The sequence below is a fragment of the Stigmatopora argus genome, chromosome 3, assembly GCF_051989625.1.
Source record: "Stigmatopora argus isolate UIUO_Sarg chromosome 3, RoL_Sarg_1.0, whole genome shotgun sequence".
NCBI classification, from domain to species: Eukaryota; Metazoa; Chordata; class Actinopteri; order Syngnathiformes; family Syngnathidae; genus Stigmatopora; species Stigmatopora argus.
The window spans coordinates 7,777,284-7,796,613 of record NC_135389.1 but is presented as its reverse complement, the minus strand read 5'-3'; the positions used below and the strand labels follow the sequence as shown (position 1 = coordinate 7,796,613).

At 38.4% G+C, this 19,330-nt stretch overlaps 1 protein-coding gene across 1 annotated transcript in view; it reads right to left on the bottom strand.

The window, feature by feature from the left end:
• The window catches only part of itpr2 (inositol 1,4,5-trisphosphate receptor, type 2), a 69,042-nt gene that overhangs the window by 9,320 nt on the left and 40,392 nt on the right, over window positions 1-19,330 (bottom strand). The window contains exons 37-54 of the mRNA XM_077597152.1: window positions 15,242-15,362; window positions 14,930-15,117; window positions 14,667-14,847; window positions 13,858-14,111; window positions 13,589-13,789; window positions 12,373-12,483; window positions 12,147-12,242; window positions 11,936-12,055; window positions 8,735-8,869; window positions 8,462-8,654; window positions 8,111-8,236; window positions 7,101-7,276; window positions 6,868-7,032; window positions 6,588-6,771; window positions 4,482-4,565; window positions 2,471-2,586; window positions 2,212-2,377; window positions 1,961-2,121 (exon numbers count right to left, since the gene is read on the bottom strand). Of these exons, the coding sequence (XP_077453278.1) occupies window positions 1,961-2,121; window positions 2,212-2,377; window positions 2,471-2,586; window positions 4,482-4,565; window positions 6,588-6,771; window positions 6,868-7,032; window positions 7,101-7,276; window positions 8,111-8,236; window positions 8,462-8,654; window positions 8,735-8,869; window positions 11,936-12,055; window positions 12,147-12,242; window positions 12,373-12,483; window positions 13,589-13,789; window positions 13,858-14,111; window positions 14,667-14,847; window positions 14,930-15,117; window positions 15,242-15,362 (2,778 nt within the window). The remainder of the gene's footprint in view (window positions 1-1,960; window positions 2,122-2,211; window positions 2,378-2,470; window positions 2,587-4,481; window positions 4,566-6,587; window positions 6,772-6,867; window positions 7,033-7,100; window positions 7,277-8,110; window positions 8,237-8,461; window positions 8,655-8,734; window positions 8,870-11,935; window positions 12,056-12,146; window positions 12,243-12,372; window positions 12,484-13,588; window positions 13,790-13,857; window positions 14,112-14,666; window positions 14,848-14,929; window positions 15,118-15,241; window positions 15,363-19,330) is intronic.

The window sequence follows — 19,330 nt, the reverse complement described above, 5'->3', positions numbered from 1 at the left end:
GTCTTTTTTTTCTGAGTAATTTATTTTAAAGGTTTTTAAAAAAAAAGTTATGAGTAATTTATTTTGAAGGTTGTTTTTTTGATTTTTTTTCTTCGCATTTCTTTTTTCCCTGAGGTTGTCTTTGGAATTATTTTTTTCTTCATTTTTTGTATTTTTTTTCCTGAGAGAGATAGCCCAGTCATTAATTGACTTTAATGGGATTGTTATTATAGTTTGTCGACCTTACGCAGGACACACGCGGATATGCGTATCTTCAGTACAAAAGCCCATTCACATCTGCTAGATGTTGCAATGTTTGCCCAAGAATAGTTGAAAAGATTGAGCTTTGTCCATGCATACAAGATGATGCATTTTAAATGCATTCAGGCTGGTTACGTTGTGACTCAAGAGACGACCAGGGGATTGTTGAGAATACTGAGCCCACACGGTGTGTAACTTAGAAGCTGGACTCGACTAGGCGTGCCAATGTCCTTCAGTCTAGAATTTGCGGAACGCAGTTTGCGCAAGACTTCGATAACTGCTGCTTGTTAATTTTTTTTTGTAATTATATTATTTTCCGCTGGCGGCCAGGCACAGGAAATGGGATCTAAGGGCGGTAGTGATTGCAGTTGCCTAATGTAACACACCTTTCCCCAAACACGTTGCCACTGTAGTATGGAGAGAAGTGCAAACTACTATTTACCTGTATCAAAACAAATTTTTGGTTTTGGTGAAAAAGGCATTTCAGACCAAAACCAGACTTTCGGGATATTTCGGCTGAAAATAAGAACTTTCTTTGAATACTGTTCATGGTCAATGGAAAACAAAGCCATGATTGCATTACTAAACATTTTAAAATAGAACATCAGTGTCAATTTCTCTACAGTGGTACCTCTACATACGAGCAGCTCTACCTACGAGGAAAATTTCAAGCAAATAATTCGCTCTAGATACGAGAAAAATTTCGAGATGCGAGAAAGCCAGGTGGCCATGACATGACAGGCTGCGTACTGTCTTTTTTGGCCGCATCTCTTCGTGTATAATAGATATCTACGAGCACTGAACAATTTCTTCAAACAAGTTTCTCCTACACATGGACCAGAAACCGCATAACGCGCATGCATGGGCAAAAAGAGGGCTTTCTGGGTAATGAAGTAAACTCTTGCACACAACACCGATAGGCAATAGCACCCTTTCTCAGAATAAAACTTCATTACCCACAATCAATACGTGGGTAGGCTGTTATTCCTTCCTTAGCCTCTTAGGTCCCGCGATCGCTCATTCAAGACTACTTCTCGTTGGCAAGTGGTCGTGCGTTATCCTATTGTGAGGACATTTGTGTGCATCATTTTCGGAATATTTTGAAGGGAATACAACAGCAAACAGCCCATCGATAGCGAACGTGAGGGTGGAGGTGTGGCAAACAGCTAACCCGCAGAACGAAGGGAAAAAAGAATAGAATTCAGTTTGTGTTAAGTTACATTAAACATATATTTGAGTGTGTCTGTATATATTAATCCAAGTTAATTTAAATTTGTTTGTTCGGTTACGAGTGCGTTGCCGTGGATAAAGTGTTTTAATTTGTTTTTAGTTAATTTCAATGGGAAACGTTCACTCGAGTTACGAGAAGATCGACATACGAGCTCAGTCCTGGAACGAATTAAGATCGTATGTAGAGGTATCACTGTATTTGGAAGCCAGTATCCAGTGGCAATCTCTGGTACTACAAGTTTTTGAGAAAATTTTCCCAAAAAGGCTCCCCCTTGGTTTCGAATCATGACCCTTCTTTTATGGCTGTAGGTTTGAGTCCGTAGGGCCCGCTTTTGGATCCAGAGCTGGACCACAGTCCATCATTCATTGATTTATGCGAGCCAGATCCGAAGCCATAATGTTGCTCCGGGAAAAAAAAAAGATGAGATCCCTGCTGTGCTGTATGAGAATGTAAATGCAAAATATTATGAGGCGTATGCATGATACTGACCGCTATCATCTGGGCGACATAGCTTTCTGGCCCAGTGTATTCGGTGGGATCCTTCACTCTCACCAGAACCAAGAAGTAAAGGTAATGCCACATATTGTGCTCAGACAGTATATGCTCTTCGAAGGACACAGTCTTATTGTCAAACTTGTCCCTTTCCAAACCTGAAAAAAACAGCATTGTGTCATTATTGCAAACACAGCATTGTCTCTTTGACCATGTACGTAAGATTAAATGACCAGTATAGTACACACCACAGATAAAACAAGTTGTTTTCAGAATCTCCTCTTTCCTTTGTTTCTCGCTCCTAAGATCTGCAAAGGTGTCGATGATAACACCAAAAATAAGGTTTAGAACAATGATGATGACAACAAAGAAGAACAGAAGGTCATAAACGACACGTGCCGCAAACAGCGGTTCCTGGATCGGTCAGTGGACATGCAAAATAGAGAGAAAATGCAAATTAGCCAATGAAGTGCAAAGGTCATTTTTGTAAATCTATCCTAGGCTGACCTCTTTGGAGGGTCTCCTTAGGATATCGCCAACACCACCACCATTACGTAGTCCTTGGTTCAACACGGTGATAATACACATGAGCAGTGTGTCACATACCCTTTCTGTTCCTTTATCTGTACCAATAAAAAAAACAGTAAGAAAGCTGTGAGTATACATTTCAGAGACACTTTTCTTAAAATGTGTTTGAGAAGCAGCCATTTTACGACAGATTTACACAACTGCTAATTTGTGTATTTACAATAACTGCCATCACAGTGAATCTTCCCACCTATGACATCTAAATTGAGAAAAGATATACAAGTAGACTAGAGCTACTTTTTACATGACAGCTGGAGTCTGGGAAATTTGTGTGTAGTGACATGTTCTACACCACAGAGGAGAGGCAGTCTGCCAAGTCTCTCATTACAACACCCAGGTTCTCTTGGTATAAAAATCAACATGCCCTTGGCCCATCAGTACATGGGTTGGTTGAGATAGTGAGTTTCTTAGTTGGTCGACACTGGGACACTCCCAATAAATTGTTCAGAAAGATGAGGAAAAAAATGGTGGTGTAGTACAGTGGTACCTTGACATACGAGTGCCCCGAATTTACGAGCAATTTGAGATACAAGTAAAATTTTGAGCAAATATTTATCTTGAGATACGAGACAAATTTTGATATATGAGCAGACAGCGGACGCGAGAGGCTGCTCATAAGAACATCATGGGCACTGCCTCTCTCCCCGCAACTCCCTAGTGTAATGTCTCTGCGGGCACTGGGCGGAGCGTCGCATTTTTTGAGTGTTTTTTTCCCCCGTCGCAAATAGGAGAGGAGTACTACTTCTCGGCCAAGTTGGCAAGTGGTCGTGGGTTATCCTATTGTGAAGACATTTGTGTGCATCGTTTTGGGAATATTTTGAAGTGAATACAAAAGCAAACAACCCTCGATAGGTTGCATGTGAAAGTCAGGGTAGAGGCGGGGCAAATAGAGCCAACCAAGGAGAAGAAAGGTATCAAAATTTAAAACAAAATTAGAATTAAGTTTAGTGTAAGGTTAGATTGCACTTATTTTTGAGTGTGTCTACATCGTAATCCAAGTTCATTTAAAAAAAATTATGTTATGTTACGAGCACGTTGCCGTGCAAAAAGTCCCCCCTTTCTCTGACCATCTCTCTCCCCTCTGCGAAATCCGTCTAATTTTAATAATATTAAACAGATTTTAGTGGTATTAAACCACTAGTTGTTTGTTACTTTGTTAGTAAATTGCGAATTAGAATAAATAATTGTTTCCAATCCAATATCCTGTTTTTGGTGTTTTTTCAGAGGGTTGGAACGAATTAATTTGTTTTTAGTTCATTTCTATGGGAAACGTTCGTTTGAGTTATGAGAAAATTGACATATGAGCTCAGTCCCGGAACGCATTAACCTAGTATCTCGAGGTACCACTGTATAGTGTTCTGTAATTCTTGCTCCTATTGGTATTTTGACAAAGGTCAATTACACACCTATGAAGTGTTTTTTATTGAGGGGGGAAAAACACTAAGTCTTCTTTATAGTAGATGATTTGATTCTGATACCATCTGCCTCATGCATGACCTCACTATGAAAGTATTTTCATAATCTGTCTGAAATGGAGTGAATGAAGAATAAAGGAGTTCCCATGTCACATCAAGGGAATTGAAAATAAACACATCAGAAAAATGTTTCACAAACAAGAAAATGTGATCAATCAGATAATGTCGGGATTGTGTGGGGTCACGTGTGTGTGAACTTAATGCAGGTGAGCTATGTGGATGAGTCATCTCTTGTGTCCTCATTAGGTTTCCTTGTGCGCCCGTCGATGTGTGAAAATTCTCTGTGCTCATAGATTGTCATCAATGTCCGTTTGTTAACTGCGACAAGAATGTTTTTGAAAAGCTACGTATATGACTTTAGTAAATCAGATGTGACTCCATTTTTTATTGTAAGCTATAAAAAAGAAGTGAGTGAACATATAACAAAAAATAAAATAAAAATTAATAAAACTTACCGGCCACAGTTATAGGGGAAACAGGGCAACTGTCTTTCACACACTGATCTTCCACCATTGATTCACCAAATATGTGCAAATTTTCTACAGATAATAAAAAGGCGTTAAGATATATACATGCATTCATTTTTGGAGGTTAGGTACAGTGGCAATGTCAACTTCGGCTTTGGCTTTGACTGGGATTTTCTCCAATGCTTCCTCCCATACTCATGTACTGTAGGTTGCTTTCACTGAGCACTAAATTCCCATAGGTGTGAATGTGAGTGTGAATGCTTGCCTATCTCAGCGTGCCAGCCCTGTGATTGACAGGTGATCAATCCAGACTGCATCCAGCCTCTTACACAGTCACGTGGCATAGATTCTAGCCAAAGTGACATTAAGAACAGATGCAAATAAAAGTGGTTGCTTTTTTCATAAATGAAGTGTCTTGCAAAATGTTCCTTTTTCCAATCAGTGCTGGTAATCAGAAGCATGATACGATATGATTATGTAAACTGCAGCCGCTGAGTGGGCAGATGTCCAAATGTTGCTTGAAAAGAACGTGTGCAAATCAGTTGCACAACGGTAAAATTTTAAGCAGCTTGGGATCTCTATTTGAGTATGGTGATCTCAAAAAGGGGCCTCGGATTGGACGCTGTGATGGGGTGGTGTGGTCAGTGTGTGAATGTGTTTGGCCATACAGTATTCTCTATAGGTTAGTTAGAGTTTTACACATCAGCTCCCTCCTGAGCCTACAACCACGGAAGCATGAGCGCCACCGCTTACATAACGTGCCACGGCTCTCCCGCGCGAAAACAGGATGGGGCGGCCACCAGGTTATGCAACAGGTGCACATGTGCCTACTGGGTGTCTCGCCTGACCGTGCGATGCTGACGGACACAGCTCATTAACACACCCACATTCTCTGCAGCTTTTTTAAAACATGTATCTGGGGACAGACTGTTCATTCATTGTTTCAAAATTTATAAATGAATAAAGGGCGTCAAGGCACATGGCAAGAGCGAGCACATTTACCCTTCAATTTAGTTTCTGTTTTTTTGTAGGGAAATTAAACTACAAAGAATAGCCTTTTTAAGTGAATTGGACTGCACAACATGAATATTTTACTTTTGCTACTTTTAAAACTTTGGCATCATTTTGGTATACCTGTCCATCCACAAATTTTATATGTATAGTCTATGTCGGTATGTATTAAAAAAATCCGTCAATTTTTTATTAGTAGTTTACATACACTGCAAAAAACGATTAAACCTCTCTTTCAGTAATGGTTACCAAAATTATTATTATTTAATTATTCTGTCAGGGTCCATACAGGGTCAACACTTTAGCTGCCTAAATAATTAGCAAGCAAAACCCAGCTCATTATTTGAAAGTTGTTGTGAAAACGTATTTTGGCTTCAGTACATATGGCAGTAAACAAGATAATAGCACATTTGACATGAAGCAATGAGGAGACGAAATGTCTTCCAGATATTTACACGTAAAATCAACATTTCATCAATACCCTCTGATTCGCCAAATGTCCCTCAAGTATGGATGAAGCATATCAATATGCGTATTTTCCCATGTTACCGCACCCAGACCGTTTTGTCCGATGCTTGTAAGATATTTGCACGTGTATATTTGTAGTCAATTCTTGGGTCACTTGCAAAAATTGCCATTTGACAAAAAAAAACGAACCAAAAAAGTGAGGACCAAATATATTTTGGTGTAGGACTATGGACTTTTCTGGTGTGAATATGCCCTATATCTCCTAAAATGCTGTTGCTCCTGTGACCCAAATTCAGATAACGCGCAAGAAGGTGGATGAAGAATTATCATTTTAAGCAATTGTTCAGCCCTAAAAAAAAAAATTAAAAAGTCTAAATGTCCAAAAATTTATATTTTCCTGTAGATAGAGTGACAGTGTACTATGCAATCAATTTAACATAGAAGTGAACCTGCATACAAAGGCAGCTTGATGCAGTGTAATCAGGTGCACAGGGATAAAACTGACAGGATGGTGTTTCGAGAAAAGAAACATTCACAGAGCAAAATAGGTACTGTTAATTCCTCTCAATGTGCTACTGATTGCAAGATGGTCTGACCGGAGAATAAAATTCTAACCTGATTCATGTAGACGGTTCACGTCCATAAGGAAGTCATCTTTGAAAAAGAGGAATCCGATGATGGAGAAAAAGTAGACGAGAAAGATGGCGAGAACCGCAGTGAGAATAATGGAGCGTCCATTTCTGGTCACACTCTTTATGACATTAAGCAGCGTTTCCTCTCTGATTACCAAGTCAAAGAGCTGTGTGGGGAGATCAACAAGAGTCATCTACAATGCATTTATCCAATTCGATACTACATCTATAATTTGTTAAGACACTGAATTAGGATATCTTACCAGAAAGCTGTAAAAGAACTCGTGCACACAGAGACCCAAAACACAGATGATTGCATAGCCCAAGTGGTAGATGAATAGCATATCCATAACCACAGCTTTGTAACCACGGGTGAACGTTCCTTGGTTCCCCACAAAACTCACTAAAAAAACGATCTTGTTGAACAACTGCGAGATACACAAGAAATACATTTAGATGAGGGTGAAATACATCATTCAAGTCTTCAGCCACTTACATTGACGGTTCCCAGTAACAACAGCGCAGGACCTAGGCCCATGGTGTAAATGGCACGTAGAATGAGGAAGATTAGGACGAAAAGAATGCCCCATGGCTTGGGCAGGACTGGGAGTAAAGCAATGGAAATTGATAATGCTGTCCACAGCAGTACACAGGAAAAATAGGTTAAGGTCCCTGGGGATAGAAACAAATGTTGATAGGTCAGGAAGTCATCGTTGGCCGTTTTTCGATGATCCATTCAGAGAGTGTTAAACTTTGCATAACACAATTTCAACATGTAATACCTTACAAACATTAAAGCGAATTTTCCGAGTGGTTAGCGCGTCAGCCTCATGGTGGGAGACCTGGGATCAAATCCAGGTCTGTCCACTTGTGTAGAGTTTGCACGTTCTCCCGGGCCTGCGTGGGTTTTCTCCGGGTACTCCGGTTTCCTCCCACATTCCAAAGACATGCATGATTGGACACTCTAAATTGCCCGTAGGTATGAGTGCGAGCGTGAATGGTTGTTTGGCTCCTCATGCTCTGCGATTGGCCGGGTACTAATTAAGTCAGAAGTCAGCTGGTATAGGGTTAGACCCTAGTGAGGATAAAGCGGTTCAGAAAACGAGATGAGATGATAAATTGTATTTAACAGTCACATGGACAGCATCTTATGTATGCAATAAGAAATAACCATTGTACAGATTATAATATTGAGATACCATTGAGGGGTGCTTAGGTAAATATACAAAGTATTGAGATATATCCCTTTTAAGGATGACTTTTTGACGCCGTTTAGATTTGTTTAGCAGGCACAGTGATTGTGTTTAGATATAACTTTAAAACTAATAACAATCAACTAATAAGACAAAAAGTGCTCATTGTTACATCATCCATCGAAGTAGCAGTAAAAAGACAAGGCAAGAATGAAAAGACAACAAAATCTAATTATTTAGAACAGAGAAGACCAGAGGAGTACAAACTAAAGTGCAGTGTGAGGATTTCTGTTGAGCTCTATCAATTCCTCACCTTCATCTCCATCATCTCCAAATGGGTAGAATACAGCCACGCAGATGTTGAGCAGACAGGCCAGGTAGAAGGAGATACTTCCCCAATGAGAAATATGACGCGAGAACCAGAACAACGCCTTATTTTCTGCACAAGGAGACAAATATTACATCTCTGTTTAACTCTTCAAATCAAATTTCAAGGTTTACATAATGTATTTTTGTTTAAGTTGCAGGGAATTTTCCCCTTGGTCCAACATTAGACATTATATATAGCCTTGCCTGTCTAGTCATGTTTTTTTGTTTTTTGTTTTGTTTTGACAAACTTGACTATTTGTATTTTTTTAATGTGCTGAAAAATGCAAAGACTCACTTCGGATTTTCTTCTGCCAACTCATCTCATTGTAGAGATTGTCAAACTGCTGAAAGAAGTCATTAACCTTGCTGCCCTGGTCATCTCGTTCAGTGGTGGTGAACACACGCATTTTGGACTCCTGCGTGAGGTACTCACAAATGTTGGGGACTGGAAATACAATCTGCTCCATGGTGCGATCATGACGCACAATCTAGTAAATGGAAGGTTTTTAATGATTTGATTTTGAACCATCAGAGAAGAAAATGGAATGTAATAACAGTGAATGTCTACCTCGATCTGAGCTGTGTGATTGGCATAGTATTGAAGGGCATCATCTTTTTCATTGTCAGGATCCAAGCTTGATCCAGGCCCCAAAGCAGATCCTGGCTTTAGACTCTGCTGGAGGACCTTATTATGTCGAGCCAGCTGGAAAACAGGACGATAAAATATAATTGGCTTTAACAGAGAGTCAAAGAAATTTCCACTTTGACGTGGGGAAAAGGGTTTGTGAATTGTTAGTTTTTTGTCGGGGATACATTTTGATTTGTGTGTGTATCACCCAGAAACTGAATATTCATTCAATATGTACGATTTGTATATGCCACAATTGTCAGATTCAAGACCCAGGGGCCAGATCTGGTCCATCATGATTTTGGGGGGCCTGAAAGAGCAAACCGACTTCATGTTTTCCACCCCAAAAAAAGCCAATTTAAATTTCATCTGGTTGGCAGTTTGAAAAATAAGTTGGGGCATACATTTTATTGTTATTAAAATGTATAGTATGAATATTTGCATTTCAATTATTCATTAAATGGCTTTAATATTTTAATAAACATTAAAAAACCTGGTTTATTTTAAAAAAGTATTAACAGTGCTTTCAGTGTTAAGCTGTGATTTTCCCCATTCTAAAAAGACATGAAAAGTTGTATTGTTTTTATTCTGAGTTTACAACAGATGTAGCACCTCCACCTTCAGCCATTCACAAGATCAGTTCGCTGTCTTCGTCCAGGTTGCGACCACATTCAAAATCAGAATTAACAATGTTGTGTGCCAAAAGAGGAAAAACATGAATGCTTCAACAAAACAAGGACCTGCATTGGAAATGCCTTTACTTTAAGACATTTGAAGTAAATTTTCACCTATTCCTGTTAATTTGCTCATCTTAACTGAATCTTAACTCCACACTATAACCTATTTGTTGTCGTTGTTAGTACCTTAAAAAAAAGAAAAAAAAGAAAACAGTTTGGAATACTGGGTATTAATCAATTTGTTGTATATGAAGTGTATGAATGGCGCTCAGAAGGAACCACAACTACAACAGGGCATGACAAAAAAGAATTGATGCTGGTAATTCAGAGTAAAAACAAATTGCGTAATTAATGTTTTCCTTTCCTTGTCGTTCTTATATTGACATTCTATAAAGACGGTGGGTGGGAGGCAAGATATACCATCTCTTTAGCCACATGAAAATTTCATGCCACATTGAAGTAGACACATAAAGACTTTGATAATGTCCAATGACGGAATCAATTTTCTATGCCTCTCATTCTATTATGGTTGCAGGAAGCTGAAGTCAGCTAATTTCAGGCAGGAAAAAAAAGACCCACAACTGGGCGCCAGTCAATCACTGGGCACGTAAAGACAGACAACAACTCACACTGACATCCACGCCATTGCTGAGAACTGATATGATACAGACTGCGATGCAACTGTCTTTTTGTTTATAGGACATGTGGGTAGGCCAAAATACTGTCTGGCACTTGGTTATTGAAAACATAAAGTAAATGCCTACAGTACTCATCCTCCTTTTTCTAAGTGACAATAGACAAAGCCAACAGTCTAACATTCTATAAGTGTATTTATTTGACTTTCACCAGGAGTGTCAAATTCATCTTCGTAACAGGTCACATTATTGTTATGGTCTTCTTCAAAGAGTCAACATGTTTGCCAATTAGGGGTACCATGATGAATCAAGTAAGCCATGATTTAGCCCTGAGAGTCCATTGTTTAGAGATTTGCTGACCTCAAAATTTCCCAAATCTGTTTTTTTAGAGTAAATATTTTCTTATTATTTTATGACTTTTTCCATATTAATATTTATCATTTGCATTTTATATTTAAAAACAAAAATAATCAGGGGCAGTCAAAATATGTTTTTGGGGGAAAACAATTTGTTAAAACTAAAAATAGCTAAAAATTGGAAATTCTAGTCTTTGAGCTTTCATAAAGAACTGTAAGAACACATTCAAACCTTTCAACTTTTTAAAATACTCAGATATACTTTTCTTAGAGCCAAATCAGCTGGACAGACCAGTGTTAAAAAAATCCTTCACAAAAATTGTATTTAAATTTTATTTTAATGAGAAACATTGAGTAAACTTAAACGATCTACGTTCGCAGGCCACACAATGATCCGGCGGGAAACCAAAATGTTACAATCTAAGTGGTGTGCCGTCAGGGCCTTCAAGGACTTCTCTGCTGGCCTAAGAAATATCTGAATCACAGACTGATGTTAATTATATTTTGACCATGAATACTTATTAAATAATTCCAAATTGTCTGTTAGCTTCCTTTCATTGCTTTTCTCCCTGGCTGCACTGCTTCCAGATGTGTGTTTTCATATTGAAGCATTTAACCAATCACATTTCAGCCATTATTTGTTGCCAGGGTCAGAAATCTGCCTCAAGGCCTTCACAATCAGTTCTGCAGGCTCTGCTGCATTAAACAAGCGTTGATAAGACTGTTGCTTTAACCAATCAGAATTCGATTTGGTGACACCAAGGCCTTCTCGCAGGCGTAGGGATACGTCATTGCCTTCTCGCAGGCGTAGGGATACGTCATCGCTTTCACCAACTATGATTGGCTAGTGATAGAGTGGACTAGCCAGAGCTACCAAACTGTATCTGGAGCGAGCTGCACAAGCAAATATATTGTTGTATTGATTTAATAGCAGTTTTGTCAACCCGCAATGGCTGAAGGAGGAGAAGAAATTGATTTGTTTGCAGATTTACCGTCATAACCCTTTTCAAGACGGACTTTTCAAGAAAAAAAAACTGGACATCATTAAGAAAGGTGGGACAACTCAGAAGCAAGTAAGCCTGTCACCACCGGGAACAAACATTTTCAGCACTAAATCGAATAAAAACGTATGCCAGAAATACGACAGGACAGGCTCGACTTTCAGCATTAGCTTTGATTGCGATAGAAAAGGAAGAAAGAAAGGAGGATGGATATTGTGTACAGTTAAAAAGGATTTTTGGTGAGTAAAATATGGCTATATTCCTAAATAATATTTCAATTGTATGAGGTTATTACTGATTATTTTTATGTGTCGCAGCTGTAGCTGCAGTAGAGGTTTTATAGCCATAAAATAGTTTTTGAGGGTTGGCTTGATTCCGATAGCTGAAGGCGTCACTAGGAAATGCACGGACCGCCGCTGGAATCTAACCATCATAACAAAATAAAAATAAAAAAACAGGTGTGGTTACGAACCTGGTGTGCCAAAATGTAGATATTATGACCAACATCCAGTGGTTTTACGTGGTACAGGGCACTGTTCTCATCTGCTTCACTTTCCAGAGCTTGAGCATAGGCTTCTTTCATGACATCCACCTGTGGGACAACAATTGGGCCAATTTTTAAATGGCTTCTTCCAATGCACAGGATATAATTACCATGACACACATCCTTGATGGACACTTACAAGCTCAGTAGGTCTCATCTTGAAGAGGATTTTCTCTGCATTCTCGCTGTCATGGCGGCTCTCCATAATAGCCAACAGCAGCTTGGATGCATTATTCTGGAAATTTATTTTTCATTAACCTCGATCGTATGATCATTTTTGTCACCTTGATGCTTAAGTAGAAACCTTGGCAAATTTACAGCATTGCCGTATGAGCTCAGTTCATTAGAGTAGTGTGAAGCCTCACCTTGAGCTCCAACACCAGGTCCAGGCGATCCTTTCCCAAAGGATTGATGGGATTTACAATCAGCGCTATAATTATGTCAATGCCATTTGACTCATGTTTGGCTATACATGTCTGGAAACATATGAAGTACACGATAAGGATATGATCAGAAATTTCATTTGAAATCGCAATGCTAAGAAAGAGATGGTAACGATTCATACACATCACCAACTTAACCCACACTAAACAATTACAGAAAATAACCACAAAATTTAATGAGGTAATTTTAATGGTGCGTAAAAACCTGTGTGTGTGAGTGGACGGAAACTACAACTACTTTACCCAAATATTGCATATAGCCTATAGCAAGCATACATAGTTGCATTGATTTGACAAATAGGAATCATGAACATCTATTTAATAATTTTACAACATTGGCAACACGTTTATTGTATTTTCATTTCATCATTCACCGTTTACACCCCAAAAAAGCATTCAATTCAATTAAGGGTTTAGTTTGTATACTTTTACATCTTTCATTCATTTATTTTTTGAACCGTTTATCCTCTCAAGGGTCGCGGGGGGTGCCGGAGCCTATACCACCCTGCATTGGTGGCCAGCCAATCACAGGGGACGAGGAGCCGGACAAGCATTCACGCTTACACTCATACCTAGATGCAATTTAGAGGGCTCAACCAGCCTACCATGCATATTTTTGGAATGTGGAGGAAACCGGTGCACCCGGAGAAAACCCATGCATTATTTTTTTGTACATTGTATGCTTTAAGGCACATGTGTCAAAGTGGCGGCCCGGGGGCCAAATCTGGCCCGTCGCATCATTTTGTGTGGCCTGGGAAAGTAAATCATGAGTGCTGACTTTCTGTTTTAGGATGAAATTAAAATGAAGAGTATAGATGTATATTAAATTTCCTGATTTTCCCCCTTTTAAATCAATAATTGTACATTTTTAATCATTTTTTTCTGTGTTTTACATTTTACATTTTTAAAAAAAAATATTGTATCTAAAATGGTCCGGCCCACGTGAAATCAAGTTGACGTTAAAGCGGCCCGTGAACCAACCCGAGTCTGACACCCCTGCTTTAAGGGTTCAATTAGTCTGAATTTGAAAAAAATCCTTCCTTCTTCATTCTTAGTTTTATTAGATTGTTAACTGTTAACTTTTAATCTGTCAGCCTGTAGTTCTCTCTTTAAGGATAAAATTAAGGGTGTGCTCTACCTGGTTTTCATGGCAGGGGCCCTGGCAGTACTCTGTGATGGTTTCCAAGGTTTGACGGACCAGATGAACATTGGTCTCGTTTATATAAAGGCCAAGGAGCCCAAGGCCCCCCGTGGTGCTCCCACAAATACAGTCCAGGAACTGAAGTGTCTCACACACTAGATTGTAGTTAGTCTTGTTGTTTTGGCACCGCAAAAAGTTCTATGTACAAAAAAATGAGACAAACATCAAGCAGAAGCAAATGAGGCTAATGAATGCAAAAGGTATACCTGCAAGTCGCAATTGTGGTTCTCGCAAAGAAGCTGAAGGAACCGCAAGATGGGTTTCATAATAGCGATGGCCTGGCTCATGCGAGTCTCCTCTATGGCCTCTTCAGCTCCCGTCACCTCACTGTTCTGGCACAAGGCTTCAAGATCAGGATCCAGCTCTTTTCGGAAAGCAGAGAAAGCCTTATAGGTCACAGACGAAGCCTCCTTAAGTTGCCCTCGCATGTCCTCCCTCATATGAAGTCCTGAGTCTTTCCCTTGCAGCATGGATGAAAAACGTCAACGACGGAGGGCAGGAGGATATTTTGGTGCAATGAAGGGTTTTGCAAAAGAATAGATGGATTTAACATATTCAATACATTAACGATGACACATAATGATTGTTTTTCAAGTGTGAGGGGAGTGAGAATCGAAAAAGACATTTCTGGAGTGAACAAAAGTAACTATTGAGGTGCGTGCTGCAACGTGAGAGCATACAATTTTGATACAATGGCCTTTTGATTGGCCGGGCATGTTGCAACTCACACGGTCTTTGACATGTGACAGCACACACTGAGAATAACATTCTACGGCGAGGTCAGTCAAGCAATATTTTGTTTATCCGACATTATTACAAATTTAGAATGAGGACCACATGAACTGGTTAGGGATTCTAGATTTGATGTTTTTTAAGATGCCTGAAGCTTTTCAGCTGATGCAGCCCGTTTGTAATCAAGTTTTTAACGTTATCACCGCAATTCGGAACAAAAAATGCTCAAACTATATTAATGTAACAAGGAGTATTCACAAATAATGTGTTTGCTTGCCTGTACCTTTTCTGAAACCGACACTGCCAAAGTCATTGTCATCATCCCTTTTTCTGCTGTTCAGCTCAAACATGTTGACCGAGACCGTGGCGCGAATCTCCTGCTGGGCCAAACGCATGCGGTCGTAAAAAACCTTAAAGAACCTCTCGGACTTCTTCTGCTTGTGCAGTTGGGTGTAGAAGGAGTTCTAGAGGGGAGACAGACGTACATTTAATTCAACTGTTTGTCACTTTTGCAGAAAAACTAATATGCAAGCCAATGCCGAGCACCTGTATCTGTGTATTTCCGCCTTGCAGAAGGGCAATCCCCAAAAGGACACTCTCCTCAAACACTTGATCATTCTTAGTGTTGACAATAAGATCAATCACTAGCTCAGATGCCCCAACAATGTCCAATTGACATTGAACCTCCATTATGCTACTGCATGGCTTGTCAAAGTCTGATGTGAGAGAACCTCCTGTACAAATGAGTCACACAGCCAATCAATATATCCTTTATATTTTACTGTAGCTGGACACAGGTGATATTTACCAAAGCATTGGTTTATAATAGAAAGTCATTTCAATTCTTTCAAAGGGTACCTCCGAATGCTGGCTTGGGAAAACAAGCTGATGAGCCGCTTCCAATCCCAATTTCGGATTTGGAAATAATTCTTTGTGTTCCAAAGTAGCGCGTGAGAAGAATCTCTCTCAACTCCTTTCCCTGAATGACAAAAAAACAAGTTCAAAATGGACTACAATTGGAAGGCTAACTTGGAATTTACAAGCAACAAAAAGTCCCAAATTAATGTTATTAATCAGCCCATGGAAAAAAAAATAGGGCTCCGAGGCTTGTGTTATACAAATATATACATAGAACTGGGTAGAAATGTTACAACCACAATTAATGGAATTAATCAGCCCTGAGACAAAAAGAAGAAAATCCCTCTCTGAGGATAGATACATATACACTACTAGAATATTCCTGTCAAATTTTATTTTAATCTGTACGCAGGAGTATACATTTTAAATCAACAATACATGTGGTAATTCATCAGTACTGGGACAAATGGAATGGTGCATGTATAGCCCTAGAATATACAGTAACTACCAATTTCATTCTGGTCCGTGTACAAATAACTGAGTAGCAATTTTAATTCCACAATCAAATAATAATAATAAAAAATAAAAAATCTAGCTCTGAGTATGAATGCCTAGAATGTACCTACCAACTTTCATTCTGATCAGTCTATGAAAAACAGAGGATTACCAATTTATTTTAATGTCCTCCCCAAGAAGAACAAGAAGTATGAAATTATTTTTGATTTCTGATTGTGGTTGTTTATATTGCGTTGATTATTCAGAGAATGCAGCTGGACAGAAAATGGTTTAGGGGCCGAGTTAAAGAAACAAAAAAGGTTGAAAAATATTAAATACAAATGATTTCAAAATGAGGCTGAATATATTGGAAATGCATTTTTTTCCTTATGTGTAAAAGTTAAAAAAAATATCAAAATTGTAAGCAATTGCAAAGGGGGGTTGTTGTTGGTTTTAATCACAAACCATGAACAAACAATTATAGTCATAACAAAAATGGGAACTGCGCACTATGTAGGCCCCTGTTAGAGTAAATTATTAACACTTATTCAGATAATCATAGCCTAAACCACATGTGTCAAAGGGCCGGACCGGGGGCCAAATCTGGCCCGCCGCATCATTTTGTGTGGCCCGGGAAAGTAAATCATGAGTGCCTACTTTCTGTTTTGGGATCAAATTAAAATGAAGAGTATAGATGTATATTAAATTTCCTGATTTTCCCCCTTTTAAATCAATAATTGTAATTTTTTAATCATTTTTTTCTGTGTTTTTAGTTCAAAAATCATTTTGTAAAATCTAAAAATAAGAAAAAAGCTAAAATAAACATTGTTTTAGATCTATAAAAACTGAATATTCAGGGCTTTTAATCCAGTTCTTTTAATCCATTTATTAAAAAAATCTAAATATTATATCTAAAATGGTCCGGCCCACATGAAATCGAGTTGACGTTAACGCGGCCTGCGAACCAACCCGAGTCTGACACCCCTGGCCTAAACAATGCAACATAACTTGTTTATCAAGCTCTCTTTCTAAATCGCTATTAAAACCAGTTTCTAACAATTTTTCATCTTCAGTATGAATTTTGAACAACTACACCATTTCTGGAAGTGAGGGCATGCCTCGATCACTCTTGTTACTGCTTTCAGTGTAAAACAAATTATATACGTATAGTTAAACTTGAGTACAAACCGTAGGCCAGCCAAACAATGAAAAAAGATTTGGCTCCTTAAAAAGTAGATCTTGGAGCAAAAAAGTGTGAGTGCCCCTGCATCATAGTGTAAGAAACAATTCAAGCGCTATTCCTCTCTTGAATTTATTAATAAATAAATAAAAAAAGACCCCGGGATAATGTCTAACAAAGATAATACGTCATTTGATCAGAGTTTCGGAAAAAATGGACAAATCTTAAAAAATAGGTCAGTAAAATAAGCGTGACAAACATCACGCTTATTTTACTGACCGTCTGGATAGCTCATATTCAACGCTAATAGAACACTACTTTGTAAACGATACCATAGAGGGTTTTAACTGCATACAGAAACAAATGAGGCAATGTCATGCCCCAACAACGTTGTTGGCTAGGTGCGGTCCAGCAGAAGAAGTGGACGTGCACATGCAGCTGACGCTCTGTGTCAGTAAACATCTCATCTGCAGTCAGTGGAGACACTTGTCTGCCTGCACTGTCTGGCTGAATTTTCACACAAACACTAACCAATGCACACTCATCCACATTCTTCTTGAACTAAAGTTGAAGATCCAATGAGTTCTACTCATTTCCATGCTGCAACACACAGACAGACTGTGCGACTTAAAGACAGACGACAAAGCACACTTTCTAACATATTGCACAAAGAATCATGTTTCACTTTTCCTCTGTTTTCCAGGACGTGTTAGTTTTGTATAATTTGAAAGAGGAAAGTACGTATGTCTGCAAAGAAACTCTCTGGGGTTGTGTTTGTTTTCTCTCCTCGAGGTGCTGCAGTCTGCTGGCTCGCTCTGCAGAGAGAGACAAGAAGGGAGGCAGGATGGCGGCAGAGGAGAGCCAGCACGGTCTGACTCATCTATAGCTACTGCATTGACAAGAAACCCTCCAGTCAGACATGCAGTAGCCGTGTGAGCAGTGATAGAATAGAGATAGAGTAACTGAATGCGCAAGGTTGAGTGAGTGCAGACCAGGATACAAAAAAAAAGTATGGTGCAATTTATGTTGAGGTTTTAAAATGTGCACCGACACGCCACACTGCGGCTCAGTGTCCAGAACTGCCGGTCCCCACCTACAGATTTCACACATCACCACTTTTCCCCTCCTTCTCTTCCTCCACCGTTCCTCTGGATCACGTTTCCACTATCTGTATTTTCTCTGACAAAGAGGCATAGAGGAAAATTGAAAGCACTTGCCCTTTGTAAAACTCTGGTCAGACAAGGTCAATAGTCTCCAAAACAGAGGGCACAGGGAGCAAAAAGTTAGCCAAATAAATATGGTCCTAATCATGCAGACAGGTACTAGTGGTGCCTAACTATGTGACAAATGAAAAAAATACAGTGGTACTTCTACTTACAAAATAATTGTGTTCCAGAAGTGGTTTCGTTTTTTGAGACGCAGTTTACATGCAAAAGGTTGCTGCAGCATTTTTGATATTATTATTATTATTAAGAATTATTATTATTAAGAATTATTATTATTAAGAATTATTATTATTAGGAATTATAATTATTAAAAATTATTATTGTTAAAAATTATTATTATTACGAATTATTATTATTAAGAATTATTATTATTATGAATTATTATTATTACGAATTATTATTATTAAGAATTATTATTATTAAGAATTATTATTATTAAGAATTATTATTATTAAGAATTATTATTATTAAGAACTATTATTATTAAGAATTATTATTATTATCATATTATTTTTATCATTATATTCATTATCATTATCGTCAGCATCATTATTATTATTAATCTACAAATTGTTTCTTTTAACTTTTAACAATACTATGTTAACTTCTCACTCCTTTACATTCAAGTATTTACATTGTAAATATTTTTCGGATTCGTTATCAACGTAGTAGTAGATTGATTTTCATATATTAGATCACTTTGGCAGCAGTGCAGTACAGCACAGCCTATTGTCTCCAGTATCTGCAGTTTTCTAAAACATGGCATGTAACAGTTATTATTTTGCAACATTTTTTTTCAGGTGCTATATCCCTAATTAGTTAAAAAATAATGTTTTGCATTACAATTTTGTTGACCAGTGGCATTACGGTTGACCCTCATATAGTGACCAAGGGGGTTTATTATTACTACAGTCACAAAGTGGCAACAAGTCTTTTAAAAAAGCACTGTACTTAAATATTAGTTTTGTTCAACAATGATGTTTACAGATTAGGCTATAGAGCAGTGGTCTCCAAACTATTCCACAAAGAGCCGAAGTGGGTGCGGGTTTTCATTCCAACCCATAAAGAGGACACCTTTTCACCAATCTGGTGTCCTACAAGTGCAATCAGTGGATTGCAGTCAGGTGCTTCTTGTTTTCTGCTGAAATCTCATTGGTCAAACTGTTTAAAAGAACTTTTTTACATAAT